This window comes from Marmota monax, unplaced genomic scaffold (genome assembly GCF_021218885.2).
Source record: "Marmota monax isolate L192 unplaced genomic scaffold, Marmota_monax_Labrador192_F-V1.1 WCK01_AAM20220418_F8-fsc00018, whole genome shotgun sequence".
NCBI lineage: Eukaryota > Metazoa > Chordata > Mammalia > Rodentia > Sciuridae > Marmota > Marmota monax.
Window position 1 is genome coordinate 24,627,386 of NW_026692201.1, and position 21,130 is coordinate 24,648,515.

The following is a 21,130-nucleotide window of genomic DNA, read 5'->3' on the forward strand; positions in this document are numbered from 1 at the left end:
CCTTCCTTGGTCTTTGAAATTTTAAAATGTTGACAAAGTTGTCATCAGTGGTTGTTCCTGCCCATCCTTTTCTTACTATTAAAGCTAGAAACAGAGATTGCAGGCTATGTTATTCCAATTAAAAGCAGTTTACTGTGGGTGCAGTGATGCATACTTGTAATCTCAGTAATTTAGCAAAACCTTGTCTCAGAATTTAAAAAAAGAAAGGAAGAAAGAAAGAATTGGGCCAGGTGCGATGGCGCACACCTGTGATCCCAGCAGCTTGGGATGCTGAGGCAGGAGGATTGCAAGTTTAAAGTCAGTCTCAATAACTTAGCAAGACCCTGTGTCAAAATAAAAATAGACTGAGGATGTGGCTCAGTATTTAAGTGCCCCTGGGTTCAATCCCTGGTACAAAAAAAAAAAAAAAAAACTGCTAAAATGAAATATTTGAAATATTTATATATTTAAATAAATATTTATGAATAGTTCCACTGGTGGTGACTCTCCCCTTTCCCAAAGTTCATCTTAGAATAGCATCCTCAATTCTCAGATGAGGAACCCAAAACTTGAAGAGATGAAGAGGCTTCCTCTATTTCTTAAAGACATAAAATTTCTTAAGTAACATAAATATATATTACAGTTCATTTCTGTATAATTTGAGACTGATGATAAAGACCAGAATTTCTCTTTTCAGTAAGTCTGTTGTTCCCACTTTATGAAACAGAATATTAAATCGATTGGCACACAACACTGATTGTCATTCTTGTCAGTTCTCTTTTTGTTCTTGTTATTTTTAATGGTACAAGGGTACTTTGCCACTGAGCAACACTTTTTATTTATTTATTTATGTTTATTTTGAGACATAGTCTCACTAAATTGCTTTGAGCCTAAGTTGCTGAGGCTCTCTCAAACTTGCAATCCTCCTGCCTCAGCCTCCTGAGTTACTGGAATTACAGGTGTGTGCCACTGTGCTCAGCTTTTGTGGATTCTCTGTATGTTTTGGAGAGGTTTTATAAATTGTTTGAGAGGCTGGTGGCAAAAAAGATAATTTGGAAATCGATTTTTCTAAAAACTACAGGACAGTAATACTTGGGTTTTTATTCCTTCATTTTAGCTTTGTTTAAATTATTAGGTTTATATGGATGTTGGTTTAAGGGGAAAAAAGGAAGGTCTATATATTCTGAGGGAATTCTGTGCTTTATAGTTCTCTGAATCTCTTTCTGAAAAAAAAAAAAACATGGTTGGATCATCTGCGCAGCATAATTTCAGCATGTACTTTTCTATTTAGTGCGCTTTTACTTGGGATCTGCTTGAGAGCTGGAATCTTAGAGTGTCAGCGATGTTAAGGGAGATATAAATAGATAGCTTGGTCAAATGAATCGCTGTATTTTTTAACAGAGCACCTATGTTTTGTAGAAACTAGGAAACAGTGACTATATCCAGTTTGTTGCAGGAAAGTTAGAATAACTCAGTACCTGGATTTTTTCTCGGTATTTTCAACCTGTACCTTGTATATAGAATCATGTAAAGGTGTTTTAACTACTCATACTATAATTTAGGATTTTTCTCCTTCCTTGCATGTGGAGGCTTTAATCATGATTTTGTACATAGTGCTGCTCTTATAATACTTTCCAAAGCAAATTATTCAAGTACTTTTCAAAATCCAAAGTTTGTGTCTTTGGCTTTACTTTAAAGCCAGAGAATCTTTCTCAAAATCTATAACCTGATAAAGTATTTCGGTTACTATTCCCTTATCATTTTAACCCAGGAGCACTAAACTAGACTAATGTTCACTCACAGTGGCTCATATGTTGAAGTTTTAAGTTAAACAACTGTATACAGCTTTTCTCCTGGGCTTAGTTTGAAAGAGACATGGGAGCACAATACAACCCTGTTTCTGAAGGTTTCTTAAAATAGGAGTATATGAGATAGAACAAACAGTTCCCAGAGGAGAATGTCTTTTTCTATGTACTTCAGGAAGTTATGAAGCATTTACACGGTCCGTCTTATCTTCTTTCCCATAGGTGACTGCCAACAGCCGGCCCAATGTCGAATCCAGAAATGTACCACGGACTTTGTGTCCCTGACTTCACACCTGAACTCTGCCATTGACGGCTTTGACTCTGAGTTTTGCAAGGCGCTGCGTGCCTATGCTGGCTGCACCCAGCGAACTTCAAAAGCCTGCCGTGGCAACCTGGTATACCATTCTGCTGTGTTAGGTATCAGTGACCTCATGAGCCAGAGGAACTGTTCCAAGGATGGACCCACATCCTCTACCAACCCTGAAGTGACCCATGACCCTTGCAACTATCACAGCCACACAGGAGCCAGAGAACATAAGGGAGGGGACCAGAACCCTCCCAATTACCTTTTTTGTGGCTTGTTTGGAGATCCTCACCTTAGAACTTTCAAGGATCACTTCCAAACGTGCAAAGTGGAAGGGGCCTGGCCACTCATAGATAATAATTACCTTTCAGTTCAAGTCACGAATGTGCCCGTGGTCCCTGGATCCAGTGCCACTGCTACAAATAAGGCAAGTGTGCTTTCTTATTTTCCTTCTTTCTACTCATAACTTCCAGATGTTTGATTCAGACAACTTTCAAAATGTGGTATAAAAGGCTTAGTTTAGAGGAATCTTTATTATTATTATTTTAATGTCTTCTTGGAATGCAATTAACAGAGTTGATAAAGAATTCAGTAAGGAACTTGCTTTGGAATATAAAGTATGGGTCTAAATTTAAATAGACAGTGACATAAAAAGTAAAACAGTGAAATGGACTTCTCCTGGAAGAAAATGCAGGCCTATTTAATGAAAAAAATGTGGGTTTTTTTTCCATGATGTCTTTTGAGTGCATATGTGTGATTCTTCTTGAAGAAATCCATGTTCAGACTTATCAGATGAATGAAGTGGGCATTTGAATAAAGAAAACTGTGAAACCTGGGGCAGTGACCCATAAGGAAACATATTTTATTGGTGATTTGAAAGCTATAGTAAAACATAATAGCTATAAGCTAAGTTTCCCAATGGCAAACCCATAATGGTGTTTTAGTTACTAACCTCTTGGTGACCAAGGAAGTTACAAATTGGATATTGCAGAACAGTGATATATAATTCCCATGTAATCTCGGGCCTTGTGTTAACAGTGTAAATCAGAAGCTAAGGGAAAAGCTGGCAAAATTAAGTTTACACTGCCTTCTGTCCATTGTCTATAGCTCATGTTTATTTATTTATTTATTTTTGTCTTGTTTTTTTTTTTTTTTTTATTGTTGGTTGTTCAAAACATTACATAGTTCTTGATATATCATCTTTCACACTTTGCTTCAAGTGGGTTATGAACTCCCATTTTTAGCCCATATACAGATTGCAGAATCACATCAATTACACATCCATTGATTTACATATTGCCATACTAGTGACTGTCGTGTTCTGCTACCTTTTATTTATAGGAAAGGTAGCAGATCATGTTTATTTATTTTAAAAAGCACTAACACTGTTCAGAGGTCTTGACACCAGCTTCCAGGCACCAGTGTTTTCCTTCAGATAGGTAGAGAGGAGTTTCCGATTGCCATTCAATGCTAATTTAATCATTAGCAAAGAAAGTAAAAAACTCATTCTACTAAAAGAGAGTCCCAAATAAAACCACCTCCTTCCCTGTTATCCTAACCACAAAACCCTACATATGGCTTCAGACCATCTCACTTGCTTTAATTTCCTTTATTTATTACATCTACTCATAAGTTGCTTTAGATTAAAATATAATTGATGGGGATCAAGCTTTTGAAATACTTATGACTGTTCTTTTGATTCCAGGATACCCTCCCTTGCCTCCAAACACATGCGGTATATTTTTAAAATGAATTTTAATTATTTGACTTGGCATTTTATGGAGGTAATTTTATAACACCTCAGGAGATATCTGCAGACACCCAGGGGTGCCACAAATCTAAGATTAAAAGTCATTTCTCTGAGAAAAGAGGACTGTTAACCCTAGTCCAGACATCTAAGGGGATCTCCAAAATGTTTATACTTCAACTCTCTGGTAAAAGCTCTAGCTTGCCTTTTGCTTTACCAAATACTACATCTCAAAAGAAACTTTTTCTCTGATTTTCATAAGTATGCAAAGATTTTTTCCTATGTGGATCTCAAAATATGTATTTAAGTTATGTCATAAAGATAAAAATTTTTCAGTTACAAGGTAAACCATAGTCAGGGGCTGGGGTTGTGGCTCAGTGGTAGAGAGTTCTCCCTAGCATGTGTGAGGCACTGAGTTTGATCCTCAACACCACATTAAAAAACAAATAAATAAACAAAATTAAAAAAGAAATTCTACAACTAAAAAAAGAAATTCTTAAAAAAAAAAAAGAAAGACCATAACCAAAATTCCATCATTCCTGCAGAATTATAGGACACCTAAAGTGGGAATAGTCAGAGTCAGTGGATAACTGAAATTTCAAGAATGGAACTGGAAATGGAGGAAGTCATAATCAGTTATTCAAATAATCATGGACTGGAAAAATCAACTTCAGATAAGACTATAGAGATTAATAAAAGCTGTGTGAATACAAAAATAGTAGTTTTTTATTTTTCACAAGTCCAAAGTTTTATTTTCCATGCCTTTCATCCAGTCATATGTCACGTCTATCATTTAACTTCAAAGTTTACATATTTTATGATTATGGTGAAAATATTTAGGGGATAACCAGAAACCTTACAAGTATTAATATTATATAAATGGAACAATGTACAGTGAAGCACTTAAGATAATTCCATTTCAGTTAGAAAATTTATCATAATTTTTAGCAAATAAATAAATAAAATTATGGCTTTATTTTCTCCCCCTGCTTGGTAAGTATCAGAGATTTTACCCATTCCAAAAAGGAGGGGAGAAAAGTGGTCCTCTTACATAAATTCAAGGGGTCGATGAGAGTATGTGGTTTTTTTAATTGCGCTGTTGGAAAGTATTTTGCCACATCTGGTGACCATGCTGTTTAGCAGCAAATTACTCTATGGCTTCACAACCTCTAGTTGTTGATTTAGGGTTTGGGGAGGGGGCTTTTCCCCCCTCCTCCTCTTTGCAACTCTCTCCAGAGCCCACATAATTATCTGGAAGGTTACTCATGATGGCCTGTCTCAAGGCTGATGTGACATGTGCTGATGAAACCACGCAGAGGCCTAAAATATTGCAGTACGATGTCTTTTCACCCATCAAGTGCCAAAATAAAACCTTTATAGACTGTAAGCATTTTAAAAAAATGATGGTAATAAAAGTACTTTTAGGCAAAAAATACAAAATGAATTTCAAACAAGATTTGATTTTTTTTTCCTTGTTGTGTACTGTTGTTCTTTCTAAAAAAGAGTCTTTTGCAAGATTTTTTCATTTGAGTCCCACCCCCTACTGAGAACTCGCACACATGTGTAGACCAGTTATTGGATAACTAGACACCGCATGTGGCAGATACTGCATCCTTGTGTGGTCAAGCATTTTTAATAACCCATATGCCCAGTGTCACTGGTTTGAAAACTGACTGGTGATATCATGGATCCTGGTTTGCCAGCTGTGATAGTGAAATTGTTGTTTAACGCTCACTCATTTTCCTGCCTTCAGCACCAAACTGGAGCACTAAACCCTGGGTATGCTGCTCAGTGAGGTCACTAAGACAACTCAGTTCTGAAAGCCCAGCTTCTTCTGGAAGCCATGTTCCAGTAAACTTAGTGAGCACTACCTGCCTATAAATAACCTCCTTTCTCTCATCACAAAAAGACAAAATGGGAAAAAAGACCAATAGCAGAATGAAAGAGGAAGAAGTCATTTGTCCTCAAGGGGTCATTTTTGGCATTTTTTTTTCCTCCCTAACAAGTGACAGTTTTAAGGCAGATAGGCCTGTGGTATGTGATGTTGCCTCTTCTCCACTGTTCTCTCTGCTCCATGGCCCTCTCCTCACCTTCTCTGGGAAAAGCAAGGCTTGTTTTCCAGGTGGTCATGGTGTGTGCAGGTATGCTTTCTAGGGGACTCTGTGTTTTTGTTTATGCTCTCTGCCATCCTGCTATGCTTCGGCTCTCTGGAGCAGTCCGTACCAGTTGGCCAGCTTGCCAGGTAGATGTGTTACTGAAGAGAAAGCCAGAGCTGGTTTTTCATCTCTCCACCCCAGAGCTTCAGGGGTTTCTGGCACACCTACACAACTCGGCTAAGATCCACATCAGCTTTAGGCCATCTTCCCCACCTTTAGTCATGAGAGGCAGCTGTAGGCATGTAGGTACTGGGGGAGACTGAGATGAGAGGGGCGGGCATAGAACTCATAGTTAGCTGCACTGGCAAGAAAAGCAGTTTTTGTTTGGAGGGAGGAGGTAACCCACACTTTGTAGGCTCCAGAGAGGACCTATGTCATTAGCTCACCTGGGCCTTATACTCGCAAGAGAGCCAGATCATCTTTTGGTGAAGGTGGTTGGGTTCTGTTCCTTCTCTTCCACATTCTTTGCCACCCCCTTAGTCTCAACCCTAGTTCATTCAGTGTATCTGTGTGGCTCTGTTTCAAACAAAGGTATTCAGTAAGGATCTGTGTACACCATGAGCATAGGAAATGATGAGGGGGTAAATTATTTTATGGAAGGATTCTGCACTTTACCAGTGTATTTCTAGTAGCATATATTATCCCTTACCAAAACTAGAGGCATATGTCAATAGTAGAATTCTTACCTGTTGTGTTCAGGGTACTGGGTTTGATCTTTAACATTGCAGGAAAGCACAACAACAACAACAACAAACCCAAAACAAAATACACTAGTCTTTGAAGTGCATTTTAAATGATTCCTTTTCAATAAAATTTCAGGAATTTGTTACTAAATTATAATCCAAACAATGGTGGTATTTTTAGTAATTGGTATTTGCAATCAATTTGAATGCTTTTGCTTTATCTTTCCTTTAGTTTTAATGTAGTCATATCCTTTCTGCCACTCTGGCTTTCTTGTACTATTCTTCAGTCTTAGTAAAGCAAAATAACAAATTGTTGGCCCTGTAACAATTTGTTGTGATCTGTTACCTGTTTTACTGAATTTTATCCTTGGGTGGAAGAAGGGTTTATCCTAAAGTAGCTGGCATTTGGGAAAGGGTCTGCTTTTTGTGCTTGACCAAACCAAATTCATGCTGATCTGGAGTGTGGATTCTCTGAGGTGCCTTGTAAACCCTTGCTCCTGCAATGAGCTACCAGCTCCTGGTAATCCCATGGCAGCACCCAGTACCTGTCCAAAACACATTAGGAAGCCCTACCCATCAGGGATGTGTGTGTGTGGTGTTTAATTCCATAATTATCCAGAAATTTCAAATTCTGTAGCTACTTTCTTAGAAGTTTCTGGAACTTTACTACAAATGCTAAAGATGTAGAAAAACTTAGTTTTGTTCATTTTCATTTAATGTCTTTCTCAAACTGTATAATGCAAGGCTTTCCATGGTAATGAATCTCCATTCTCATGTAGGCTCCTAGACATGAGGTAAGTCTGCTTTTCCTTTCTGATGCCTCTTAGCATGTTGGTATTTTCCCACAGTATCATATGGACAGGCAAACCAGTGTTCTGGATCATTCTGTATTGGTTACACAATCATCCAGACTTATCTGCATTGCAAAGGCTTTCAACTGTCATTTTAAGTATATCTCTGGATCAGTGTTTAGAAATTTGTCCTCTCTTGACCCCACACCTATTTATTTATTTATTCGTTTATTTATTTTTGCGGCCCATTATGTTTTTAGCATCTCTTCCAAGACCATGTAAGCTACACAGTAGCCATCCTTTCATATTTATAGGCTGAGAAAGATGCTCCTCCATCTCACTGGCAGAATTGTGATTCAAATGTATGGGTGACATTCATGCATGTGGTGTTGATATGCAGGGAGGACACAAAATTTAGGGAATATAGAGCACTTTCACAGAACAAACTGTCTTGCAAATAATTGTAATTCTTTAAATTTGAGATTGTTTTTTAGTTTTGTTATTATCCCATGTATTATTCAGGTAATTATTGCTGTCTCATAGAAATTAATCCCTTATGGTGATCCACTTTGCTTTATAGAGATACTAAAAAGTTATAAGACTCATTGAGACACATTGGAACATATGGGAAAGGAGTTTGTAGTTATAACCCATCCTAAGTATAATAATCTGTCTGATAAAATGTGTCATTAATTCGGTGCTACATTCGCAATACTAGGTATTAAAAGAACCACTGTGTTTAAGAGATTTAGGGGTGAATAATAGCCTCTGCCTGAATGTAAGCACATAACTGAAATTTATAGTTTTCAGTGGAGAAGTATGGGGTTTGTATATAAGCACATCTGTTTTCAGAGTTTCTTTGTAGCACATTGATGAGCTGCATTCATAAGTTTGTTCCCAGCGACATTACTCTGTAGGCTGACAGAGTGTCACAAAGGGTAGGGAGAGCAGGCCAGAGAGATCAGCTGCTGTAAAAACCTGCCCCAAACCATCACCAGGGCACACCCCTGCCTTGGTTGCTTTCACAAGTCAAATTTTTACTCCTGGGATTTGGCACACCTTCTTTCCACCTCCCACAGTCAAGGTGGTCCCTCACTTCATCGGGGTTTCCACAGTTAGCAGTTCTTAGTCATTTTTTAGGATCCCATTTCATCTTTAAAATGTTCCTGAAACCATATGTTACACATTCTTATCTTTCCTGACTTTATTTATTATAGAAACAGTTCTTTTAACATTAAAGGACAGGTTTTAGAAGGGCAGAAATCAGCTCCAATTCCAGGTGGCAGTATTCTTATTTGTCCTTCTCTATTTCCTGCATAGCTCTTGTTTGTACTGGATTATAAGGTCTTAGACCCAGGAACTACTTAACTTTGCTTCATATAGTTTCAGTAGAGTGCCTGGAGGTAAAAAAAAACAAAAAAACAATTCAGAGTACATGTGGTGAAAGAAAGCGGAGAAAGAAGGAGAAATTGTTAGCCATATAATGAACCTAGAAGTTTGAAAAGTCATTTTGTAAGGTGAATGGGCAAACCTTGGTTATTCATTATGCTACACTTTTCCAAAAGGGCACACTTTTATATTCTCTGTATGCATTAACATAACTCTGAGTAACAGTCTTTACAGGCTTTCTAATCCCTCGTGTCTTCCTCTGTCCCTGATATAGTTTGGAAGGAGGAGACCTTCAAAATTCCCCATTTGTAAGTGAAATTAACCCAAGGACTCTCAAACCAGGCAGGAATCCATGAGGGTCCTATAGGTCTCTGCTGCTTTAAAACAAACCTTCACCCCTCTGTAGTTTAAACCAGAGGCACCAGGCCAAGTCTGAGAGTTAGAACTTGTTTTTCTGTCACATTTCCAAATGTCTCTCTCTGCCCTGTTGAATTTTCTTTGCATCAACATTTTCAGGGGAAGGGGCGAGAAGGAAACATTGGATCGTTGGTAGTTTTTCTGTTGGCTTCAGTTAAGGCGAACAAAACAGTTTCTGCCCATGTGGAATGTGGCATGTAAAAAGTTACCTACAGTGTTGAACAATGAAAAATGCTACTTAACCATTTTTTCTTTATTTGTTTTGACTGCGGAAGAACTTGCTCTTCCACTGTTTTGAATTTTGTGTTCTAGGAGGTGGGGTAACTTAAGAACTTGTCCGTAAGTGATAAGTAACAAGAACAGCTAACATGCATCTAAGATACAGACTTTAACCGAACAGCCTTGCATTAAAAACATGGTCCTTTGGGGTCTAGATAGAACTTTAGGTGAATTGTTTCTGTGGAGAAGGGAGTTCTTTATGCTCCACTAGGCTGGTTATTTTGAGAGTTGGAGCTGAAAGAACATTTGGCTAATTCTGGTGGGTCTCTTTCATGTTGGAATATGGTGTCTGTGCTGTGGATAGAATTGATATGACAGCATTTAAACTCGAAGTTTTCATCTGCTCTACATGTGCTCCTGAAACTGGGGTGGGGGTTTATCTTTCCGTTTAAGTCGCGTGTGCACAAGCACGCACATACCCATGTGTACCTATGAGGTATTGATGTCATTCTCTATCTCTGTCCAGGGAAAATGAAGATAGAGGGATATTATAGGGTAGCATTCCTTTAAGTGGCTTCTTGAAATACATGGTCACTACTTCTTATCACCTCATTCCTAAATTTTCAAGGGGTTTGTTTGTTTGTTGTAACCATGGGGATTTGAAATTGAACTTAGAGCCTGATATGGGCATACACACCTATAATCCTCACTCAGGAGGATCACAAGTTGGAAGCTGTCCTGAGGGAACATAGTCTTTGTTTCAAAACTTAAAAAATAGGCCTGAGGATATAGCTCACTAAGTATAGTGCTTGCTTCACATGCACAAGGCCCTGGCCTTCAGTTAAGGCGAACTGTTTTTCCACTTTAACTGAAGCCAACAGAAAAACTACTACAAAAAATAAAGAGGGCTGGGATGTAGCTCGTTGGTAGAGTGCTTGCCTAAGCATGTGTGAGGCCCTGGGTTCAAATCCCAGTATCTAATAAATAAATAAATGTGTTGGGGATATAGGTCAGTGGTTGTGAGTGCCCCTGGTTCAATCCCCAGTACTACAAAAAGAAGAGGAGAAAAAGACCTTAATCTTAGAAATGACAAGGCGTGTTTAGTGAAGACGCTTTACCTTTTTTTTCTCGCTTCCCAAAACCCAGAAGTGATCAAAAGGGCTGTGGTTTCTTCTTTGCCACCCATTTTGGGAAAAACCACACTGAACCCAGGCACAGAGCATTTGCCAATGCCCTGCCCCCCCAGCTCCCATCCGGAGGATGCCTGAAGGCAAGACCTTCTGGGGCAGATTCTGAGCAACTAAGTGTTACTGCCTCCAGCCCAGGCTCTCACCTTTCAAAATATTTTTAGCCTCTAGTCTAAAAAGGAGTGGCAGCCCAGGCTTGTAAGGCAGGCCTCACATGCTTACCTTCACATCTGTAAGCATAGGGAGTTCCTTTGGGGGCTGGCTTCTTCACAGTGCAGTCTGAGCACAGCAGACAAGCTGAGGGAAAAAACCTCTTTGGAGTCTTTGGAATAACTGAGACTTACAGGCCTAGAGGCCTCTCCTCCTCCTGCTCAGTGTCACGTTACTCTGTTGTATACAAGGAAGCTGGCCAGGTTCCCTGTCTCTGTGCCTATTTGTGCTTCAGCTTTCCTTGTTTTAAGTGTATAGAAAATACTCTTTGAAAGTCAGCATTTTTGTGCCTGTCCCTTTTATGTGTCATCCCTGGGCCAGCTTCCCTTTCATTCTTGAATGTTCTTTCCAGCCAGTGAGCTTGATGCTTCTCCGGACCACCCTAGCAGCCTTCAGCTGTGGGTGTCCTTCCCTTCTGGTTTGGCTTTTTCTTTCTCCATCTGCTGCCAAGTACCCCTCGAGCAGCCAAGGCAGCCCCTGTTCCTGCATGTATTTATTACCTAGGGCAACACTGAAGAATAAGTGTGATCCATTCCATTTCTCTGGATCCTTCCTGTAAGTGCTCCAAGAATAGAGCTCCATGGAAGGAGACTTGAGAGTAGAGAAACCTACATATTTTGGTATATGTTTTGAAGGTAGTAGGATTTTTTTTTTGTCTCAGTTAAGACTTAAAAGGCGTCTATGATGATAATATTTTAAATCAGCCATTCAGCTTGTAAACACATGTACTATCTTACTGTTAGTATCTAATCCTAGTCCAATAAAATTTTTGAACAACTTGTATTTTTATGTGTCTTTTTCTCTGTGTAAGATATTTGATATATAGGCTGAATTGTGATTGTAAAATTACATTCCAGTTCACTGAGTTCACAACTTCCTAACAGATTGTCTTCCTTATTTTTTTAGGAAAATTGTCAGTGACATCACATATTTCCCAGCCCAACATTTTTTTCTGAAATATGGTGCATATAAAACCTTCGTGGGTTTTGCATGAAATTGTTCAGACAGAAAGGTTTTTTGTTTTTTTAAATAAATGTGCTTTTTATTTTTATTTTTTAAAAATCTTCCTGCAATTTTGTGTAACCACAGGACAGTTGCCTCTCTTCCTGAAGGGAGTAGAAGTAGCTCTGCTTCAGCTGAGATCCAGACTTCTACTTACCCTAAAAGATGGGCAGGTGGAGCTAGGGAGGATTGGCAAGGAAGGTGCCTCAAAGCCCTCTGCTGCCTTTGAAGCTTCAGAGCTTCCTGGGTTTTCACTTCTCAACTTTTGGAGAAATTGACCCTCAGAAATAGAATTTGAGTGTGTTGGGAATGGAGCTGAAGCCTGTTTTTCTCTTTGAAGCGTGTGCTCTTGCTAGAATGGTTTTGTTGTTCTCTCTAGAGGTCTTGTTGTCAGCTCTTGCCCCTCCCATATGTGAGAGTGAAAGGGTATAGTCTCATTCTCTCTCACAGTCTGCTGTTTTTTCAGCCTGTAATTATACCCAGAGAGTGGCAAAGTAGACATATGAGCTAATTATATGAAATAAAATTCATTTTAACTTCCTTTGACATAAGCAGAATTTTAACCAGGTACCTATCAGAATTGTGTTTCCATAAGTTTCAAACTAATTTCTGTGACAACTTAAATTTAGCTTCCAGATCCACCTTAAGCCAAGAGAGATGAATTCCTCCATCTGAAAGTCCAGTTCTGGTATTTGAGGATCCCAGAAAGGTCCTGTACTTGCAGTGCCAAGTGGCCTGATTGAACGCCAATAAATGTTTCTTCCAAAATACAATATGAACAAATAGTTAAGTGCACAGCCTTTGGGGAATTCTGCTGTTTTAAAACCTATGTACAGCATTTTGCAAGGCTGTTGTCCCTGGGGAAAATATCTGGATTTCTTAGAGAGGCAGTCCTGTTTTCCTTGTTGTGGGCTAGTTCATTTTCATTTAATATATTTTCTTTCGTTATTTTGTTTTCCTGATGGAAAGGAGAGGCTCTTTTGTTGCCTTTCATGTGTGGAGAGGTTGGTTGTGTAGCTGTATCTTCCTCTTCCTAATAGACAGTTGTGGGTAGTAAAGGTCTCAGGGAGTGAAACATTAAAAATAAATGAGGAGAACTAGAGTAGTTTGTCTAAGGTAGGGTTGAGAGAGACTGGGTGGGGGAGGTTTAACAAAAGACATTGATGTTTTAAATGTACAGAAATGCCATGCATCAATAATAAATGGTGTGGCATAGAACAGATGTGCCAAATTGAGTTATTACGGCATATGGATCAGTGCATGGGGGAGGGGGGAAGTTAACAGAATAGCTGGTGTTTTGAATACTGTGTGAAAGCTTTTAAATACGATTTTGACTATTCTGTTTTTATGTTCTGATAACTGCTATTTGGAAGTTGCAAAAACTCCCACTGAATTTTAATGTTTTTGATGCTATAACTATCAAGAATGACTCAGGAGACCAAGGCAGGAGGATTATAAGTTCAAGGGTTGCCTGGGCAACTTAGCAAGACCCTGTCTCAAAATACAAAAAAGACAGAGTCTGGGGTGGGCAGCAGAAGTGGAGCTTACTGGTAGAGCACCCCTGCGTTCAATCTTTAGTATCACAAGAAAGAAGAATAATGAATGAAGTTTGCTTTTCTGAAGAGGAAGACAACCTGAAAATAAATTTGTTGCCCTTCACAGCTGAGTGCTTGCTTTTTAAGAGCTCATGTTGTAATTGTTCTGAGGAATGAAATTACATTACAAAACTCAAGTTATGTGACTCTATTACCCAGAAATTTCTACATTTACACTGATTATATATCTACATACCTAGTCAGTACATACTTAAACTACAGAGGAGCTCTCAGGAGGCCTCACTCATGCTGTGGGATCAATTCATCACCTCAGCATGTTGATTCAGTGAGTAATTCTATACGGATTCTGTGAAAATCATCTCACCCAAAAGAGAAAATCACTCCTAGAAAATTGGAAAGACAAACAGGAATCTGTGAGGAAAACTGAAATATTTTGTAGGTATGTATGTTAGAGGAGTCAGGTTTTCCTGTGACCCTTCTAGGTATGTGGAGTTGTCATTTGTGTTACAGGCATTGCAGGGATTGAGAGCGTGAGATGTTTGAAATCAGACTTCTGAGTTCCTGAGGTAGAATTGGTGTGCTTAATGAAAAAACAGGCTTCTTAAGATGTTTGGAACTATTCCACTCATCTTAGTATGGAGCATTGCTTGTCTGTTCAGAAACCTGTTTGGAATTGGATATCTCTTCCTTGTTGTCCCAACAAAAGTAATTCCTCTGTTTTTCCTAATGTGAACAAAAAAGTTCTTGCAAATAATTTTGTTTGTCAAACTAGAAAGACAAATTAGATGTTATAGAAGAGTTTGTTTAATCTGAGTATGTTATAGTTGAAAATGAAGATAGTGATTATATAAAGTCTATTACTAGTCTTATTTTAGCTATTTGTATTATTAACCTTCAGGCGCAGAATTTACTTGAATTTATCTTTTCACCTCCAAGGGATCCCAGTGTGCTTTAAACAGCACTTGTCAAACTGACTTTAGAGCCACCAAATAAATCTATTTTATAGTCCCATTAGATATCTAACTCAAAACCCCCATTCACTCTGGAAGGTCCTATGCTTGGATGCACAGCAAATTTCCTGAAATCATCTCTGGTACACCTCCTTCAGGCTGTTAAGGAGGTGTTGAAATGTGAGAAGGCTGGTAGTGAAATCAAATTGTGGCTCAGGGTAATTAGGAAGGGAGAAAGCCCAGCATTTTCATAGCACATTGTCTGGCTTTTAGTTGCAGCTGCAAACAACGGATATGAATTTAACCAGTTGCTGCAGTGCAGCTGGTTCAGATCTGGCTTTATAACTGGCTGAAGTAAAATGAAATGGCTGGAAAATTCCAGTCAAGTAACACCAGTGGGAACATGTGGAATTAAATAGTGTGAGCAAATTCTGGCTGAGTTGGGGAAAAACTTCAGACATAAACCTGAGGGTGGTGGTGAGGACTTGGAGGGGGGCATTTTCAGGCCTTTTTAACAAGGGCCTATTGTTTTGATTAGTTCCCTTGCAGGAGCTGGAAGGTTCCCTACATCCAGAGCCACTCACAGAGTGTTTGGCTTGTCTGCCTCTTCTTGACTGAAGTCACCTGATCCTTTTATTTTTTGTTCAAGAGGGAAGAAAGAAATGAGCTGTTACCTCAGTTACTAACAATAACACAAATCTCCAAATGTAGTCTTTTTTTCTTTGGAGCAGTTTTCCCATCTATGTGACACACAAACCCCTGTCTCTTCATAGGTACCTCCCTTCCGCTACCCTTACTGCATGTTGGAGGCAAAGGTGTGTTAAAGGTTCAGTTTAGTTGTGTTTTTATAACTGTTCTAATTAAAGGATTCTGCAGGGAAGAAAATGGGCTTACTGAAGGGAAGCATTTACATTTTCAGTAGATGGGTTTTTTCTCTCCCTGCATTGTGTATGTGATTTGAAGACTTGAGAGTTGGCTAGGAAGAGCTCTGAAGAGTCAGAGGGTCCTGGCACTGCTGGGGAAACATTTGCTCTAACTAAGTCTGGGGTGTGTAGTCTTTTCCAGCAGTTGGGAGCTATATTTGCCAAATGATTTCCCTGTCATGGGGATACAAAGCATCAGATTGAGAGACTTAAAGAAATTGTCCCTGAGGCAGATGGCTAGTAGCTGTTTCTGAGGTGCACCTCCATACTCTGCCTCATCTCTTAGAATTTACATTAAGTTTGCAGTGATAAGTCAGGACTGGTATACTGATAGCCCAATGAAGAATCTTTTTAAAAAGCAAAGTTCTGGTAAATACATTGTTAATTAAGCCCCTTAAAACTTTCTATATAATTTAGGCAACTCTTTCCCCCTCTCAGAGCTATGCTAGTCTCAGTCATTTTTGGAAAGAGACAGATACAAATTATCAATAAAAATTGCCTGTTTCCCAACAGCAACACTGTTCTCTGTCTTATAAAAGTAAAAAAACTTTTTTCATCCAGGTGTGGTGTCCCTGCCTGTAATCCCCACAATTCAGGAGACTGAGGCAAGAGGATCACAAGCTTGAGGCCAGGCTGGGTAACTTAGCAAGATAGTCTCAAAAAAATAAAATAAAAAATAAAAAAAAAACTTTTATAAAGGAGAGGCTTGGGATATATCTCAGGATTCCTGGGTTCAATCCCCAGTACCAAAAGAAAAAAAAAAAAGCCTTTTTCTTTATGCACGCTCCTTGGGTCCCCTGAGTTTATGTTAAATTTTAATTCTAAATACGTGAGATACTCTTTATTTTTCAACATTTCTGAGACAGGAGTTTTTGCATTAAGATTGGAGATTCTGTTTTAAATCATTTTACTCCAGGTGGAGGGGCATGCTTGCTATCGGGGGAGGGCATTCTGCTCCCACCCATTGTGTTGACCTTTGTATGTGTTCCCACAGATCACGATCATCTTCAAAGCTCACCGTGAGTGTACAGATCAGAAAGTATACCAAGCTGTGACAGATGACCTACCAGCTGCCTTTGTGGATGGCACCACCAGCGGTGGGGATGGAGAAGCCAAAAGCCTGCTTATCGTGGAGAGGGAGAGTGGTCGCTACGTGGAGATGCATGCCCGCTACATAGGCACCACAGTGTTTGTGCGACAGCTGGGTCGCTACCTGACCCTTGCCATCCGAATGCCCGAGGACCTAGCCATGTCCTTTGAGGAAAGCCAGGACCTGCAGCTGTGTGTGAATGGCTGCCCCCTGAGCGAACGAATTGATGATGGGCAGGGCCAGGTGTCTGCCATTCTGGGGCACAGCCTGCCTCACACCTCCTTGGTGCAGGCTTGGCCTGGCTACACACTGGAGACTGCCAACACTCAATGCCATGAGAAGATGCCAGTGAAGGACATCTATTTCCAGTCCTGTGTCTTCGATCTGCTCACCACTGGTGATGCCAACTTTACCGCTGCAGCCCACAGTGCCTTAGAGGATGTGGAGGCACTGCACCCCAGGAAGGAACGCTGGCACATCTTTCCCAGCAGTGGCAATGGGACTCCCCGTGGTGGCAGCAATTTGTCTGTCAGTCTAGGACTCATGTGCTTGATCCTTATTGTGTTTTTGTAGGGGTTGTCTTTTGTTTTTATTTTTTGTCTATAACAAAAATTTAAAATATATATTGTCATAATATATTGAGTAAAAGAGTATATATGTATATACCATGTATATGACAGGATGTTTATCCTGGGACACCACCAGATTGTACATATTCTGTTTGGTTGTTTTCACATATGTTGGATGCAGTGTTCTTTGATTGTATCAATTTTGTTTTGCAGTTTTGTGAAATGTTTTATAATTGTCCCTACCCGGGAACCTGTTAGAAAGCACTTTATTTTTTATATATTAAATATTTATGTGTGTACCTGGTTAATATATATAGTACATATACACAGACACCATACCCAGCATTCCCTTGGAAGGTGACCAGTTGTCTGTAGCTATTCTTGGCTTTTCCCCTTGCCCTTTCCCATTGCTACTGATATGCCACAATGTGTAGTTTTCACTGGCCACCTCCTGATGGAGCTGCCTCCTTTCCTTTGGAGTGTGACCCTACCCTTTCTTCTGCCCTCACTCAGTTGGAAAGGACAGTTAACTCTTCCCTTATAGGTGCTTTTGACTCTTGTAAATGCTGATCTTAATAAGGAGCCCTTTCTTAACAGCTGTCACTTTTTTTTTTTGGAAGGCGGAGAGAGTGTTGCTATAATTATTTTCTTTCAAGCACATGTGTTGTTAAGTTGAACCTATGAAACTGCCATTTCCATAGGTAGAAAGGTCCTTCGTGATGGCAGTTTATAGATAAATATCAGACAGTTTATAGATAAATATCTTGTTGGATCTCAGTAGCTCTCACATTTTTTCTCATCCCATACTCAATTTAAATTGTGGTTTTCCCCTCTTTTAACTCTATTCCCTTTAAACAAAATATGAAACCATAAGTTTAGTAATAATCATGACTTGCTCTTTCTTCATAATTTGTGGGAGCCCACGTTCTTAGTTTTCTCTTCTTTAACTGTTTGGGCCCAGAAACATTCTCCTTCTCTTCACCCCATTACCCCTCCTCTGCCTCAACTTAAGAATTTGAGGGTAGGGTTTGTTCATCTTCCTTTGATGTTGAGACCCAGAGCCCATCACAGAGTTCTCTGTGCTTCCTTGCCCGCTACTCCCTGGTCTTTGTGAGAGTCTTTGACGTCTTCGTGCATGATGAAATGGAGTAGGGTGTTAAGGACAGAAAAGCCCCCTAGGCCTAACCCAGCATGCACTTACCTGTGGTGCTGGTCAGTCCAGATTTCTCATTACCTAACTTCATGCTCCCCAAGTCTCTCTTTTTAAATCGGATACTCTTAACACCTGTAGTTGAACATTAGTTGCTCTTGTAACTTGGTGAAATCCCTATAGAGTAAAATGATTCCTCGTCTCACCTCTTCCATTCTGTTGTTGGTGCCCCTTGCAAAAGGGAAAGAACAATAACAAAAACAAGAACAGTAAATGAGAAAGTTAACTCCAGGATAGGTAGGTTTATATTGTGATATCCAGTTGTAAATGTTTGGTTCCAAGAAAAACTGGCACCGTTGTACTTTAGTAATTCAAGTTTACATAAATGCGAACAAAAGAATTTCAAATACCATCATAATTGAGGCCAAGAGTATGCTGAGTTTTGGTTGACCAGGTCATGGTTTTTGCCATATCCTGTTGACCAGTGGCACTGCTGGAGGCCCAGAGTGGCAGCAAGATCTCATTTTGTAAAGTTCTATTTCTTAGTGGACTGATGTAACTTCCAGTCTCAGGATGGTATTGTGAGTTCATCTGGAGGTGGCAAACCTCTGCTTTCTGGTGTATGAGAGAGTAATCTTGGGCAGCCTGGGAAAATAAGGCACCTTAAAAGATTCAACTCTGGAAAGTTGGAACCTAACCCTGTTACAGAAGTTGGACTAGGGACCTACCTGCCATCAGCTCTGATACTTGGCTGCTTTTATTCACCTGTGGTGCCATGTGCCCAGTTCAGAAGCTATTGTAAGCTAGTAATGTTATTTTCTAATCGATTAGAATAAAGGAGGAAAAATATCAAGGATACTTTTAACCACTATTTTTGTGCAAATAGTATGAAAGTGAAGTAAAAGCAATAGTAGAGATTTCTACAGTGTCTGGGTTTAGAATGTATTTGATTAATTAATACACCTTTGTCCTTTTCAGGGAAAATAAACACTTCTACCAGTAGTTGGGGGAAAAAATTTGGGTTTTGCCATGTCATTTAGCTGAAACGATGCTTAAAAGCATCTTGCATCACTAGTATTAGGATCAGTGTATTTACTTATTTTCACTTTTTAAGCGATGTCCCTGTAAAACCTTTATAGTCCCCACAGATAACTTTCAGAAGTAGATGTGTTTTTCTAGAGAAGAACCAGGTTGATTTTTCTTTAGCGTTCCCAGAGAAAATGCTGCTTGCACATGTTGGTTCATGAAGTCCTTAGAAGAGCTTCAGGTCATACCAACAGGTGGATATACTGTAGCTATTCACAAGTCTCCTGGGGAAGCTTAACACTTGGGGGAAAACACTGGTTTTCACAGATGCTCTACATGGCTGTCTTTAAAAGACTTTTTTTTTTTTTTTTGTCCTCTTTGCTATGCTTGGAACACCCCCCACCAGTGTGTTGAATCTTTGCAAAGAAACCTTTAGATGTGGTTCATAGGTATATGAATAAGTATCTGTGTAAAACAGTGTGCAGTGTGTAAATACTTAAATTATTATGCTAGAAAAATAAAGTGACATACCATGCTGTGGAATGTTTGTTCTGTGATTATAGTGACACCTGCTGGAAGAGCTGAGAAACAGCTGCAGAAGAGAGAAGGGGCGATTACAAAATCCCTATTAGTCATAACAAGTTGTGCCACCTGCCCACCAACTCACTTACTACTACTGTAGTTTTCCTTATAAATGTTAAGCAATTACAAATAAACCATTATCTGTGAGACTTACAATGATATTGTCACAAAGTTCTGTGTTTTGTAATAACTTTGCTCCCTTGAAGACAAGTAACCTGCCTGCACCTGGGTTCTTTTTAAGGTAGTATGGACTGCAACAATTTGCTCCTGTTGGGGAGGATCTTGGGCACAGGGTTTTCTAGCTTTGAAAACTTTAATAAATCCTCACTTGTTGAGATTCAATTATGATGACTCTAAAAAGATTCACCACAATATCAAAAGTTGGTCTTTGTTCAAGAAACATACCAAAAGGTAGAAAAGTTTGGAAAAGAAACCTAAAGTAGGGGTTCAGAAATGCACTATCTGTTCTAGGTAGAAAGATAAATGAAGGAAATCTCAGTGGAGGGAAGTACATGTTCTTAAATAGAAAGCTTATCCATTGCATTTAGTGTTTACATCTAGCAGTTCAGAGCAAATAGGGAAAATTATTTCAGCTGAAACACATGAAGCAGGAGACAGTGATGTGGTCACTGAACACCTACTGTGTGTGTCTGTACTGAATCAACACAGTCTGCATCAAAATGAAATCTATGCTTAAAACTAACTCAACATATTTATCTCCAACTTTTTAGAGACTGAAACTTGAACAATACCAGAAACCTAAAGGGTAAATTTTAATTTTTCTTAAATTACAAATGATGATATAAACTCCAAGCATCTTCTAAGTTATCTAACATCCTTTTAAAATAATTGTAGTCACAGTGTTGGCAGTATTCTGTGTTCTATTGTCAGGAATTAGTAAAGATAACAGAGTCTTAGATTGTTTTTTTCTGAGCAAAGACATCCCTCTTCTTCCCACAAACAAATGTCTATATGTGGACCAAGGAACATTAACCTCTCACAGAGAATGTAATTGAGGCATTCAAAAGGAAGCAGCTTGCAAATCTCTATTATTTCATATTGTTTCCACTTCTACCTCATCTGTATGTCTTCCAAAGGGACAAGTCATATTCACAACATTATTATTTTGGTGGTGTTTTCCTTTGAGTGTTCTGTTCTTCCCAACACCATCCCAAGTATCACTAGTAAGCAAGATACTTGAAACTATCAACTAAATAATAAAATAATGTATTGCCTTTGTACCCAAAATGTTGTGCAAAAAAAAAAAAATGTTCTTGGAGTAGGAATGCCTTTCTCATCTCTCTCTCTGAAGAGTGTGCAGATTGACCAAGAGACTGGGTCACCCAGGCCCAGAATGAAACCCTAACACTGTGCAGAGCTAGGATATATGACCTC

General features: G+C 39.2%; 1 protein-coding gene across 1 annotated transcript in view; it reads left to right on the plus strand.

Annotated features, from left to right (window-relative positions):
- Positions 1–19,891, plus strand: part of Rgmb (repulsive guidance molecule BMP co-receptor b) — a 28,536-nt gene extending 8,645 nt beyond the window's left edge. The window contains exons 4-5 of the mRNA XM_046428952.2: positions 2,007–2,515; positions 16,313–19,891. Coding sequence (XP_046284908.1) covers positions 2,007–2,515; positions 16,313–16,981 — 1,178 coding nt within the window. The 3' untranslated portion in view covers positions 16,982–19,891. The remainder of the gene's footprint in view (positions 1–2,006; positions 2,516–16,312) is intronic.
- Positions 19,892–21,130: the final 1,239 nt, after the last annotated feature.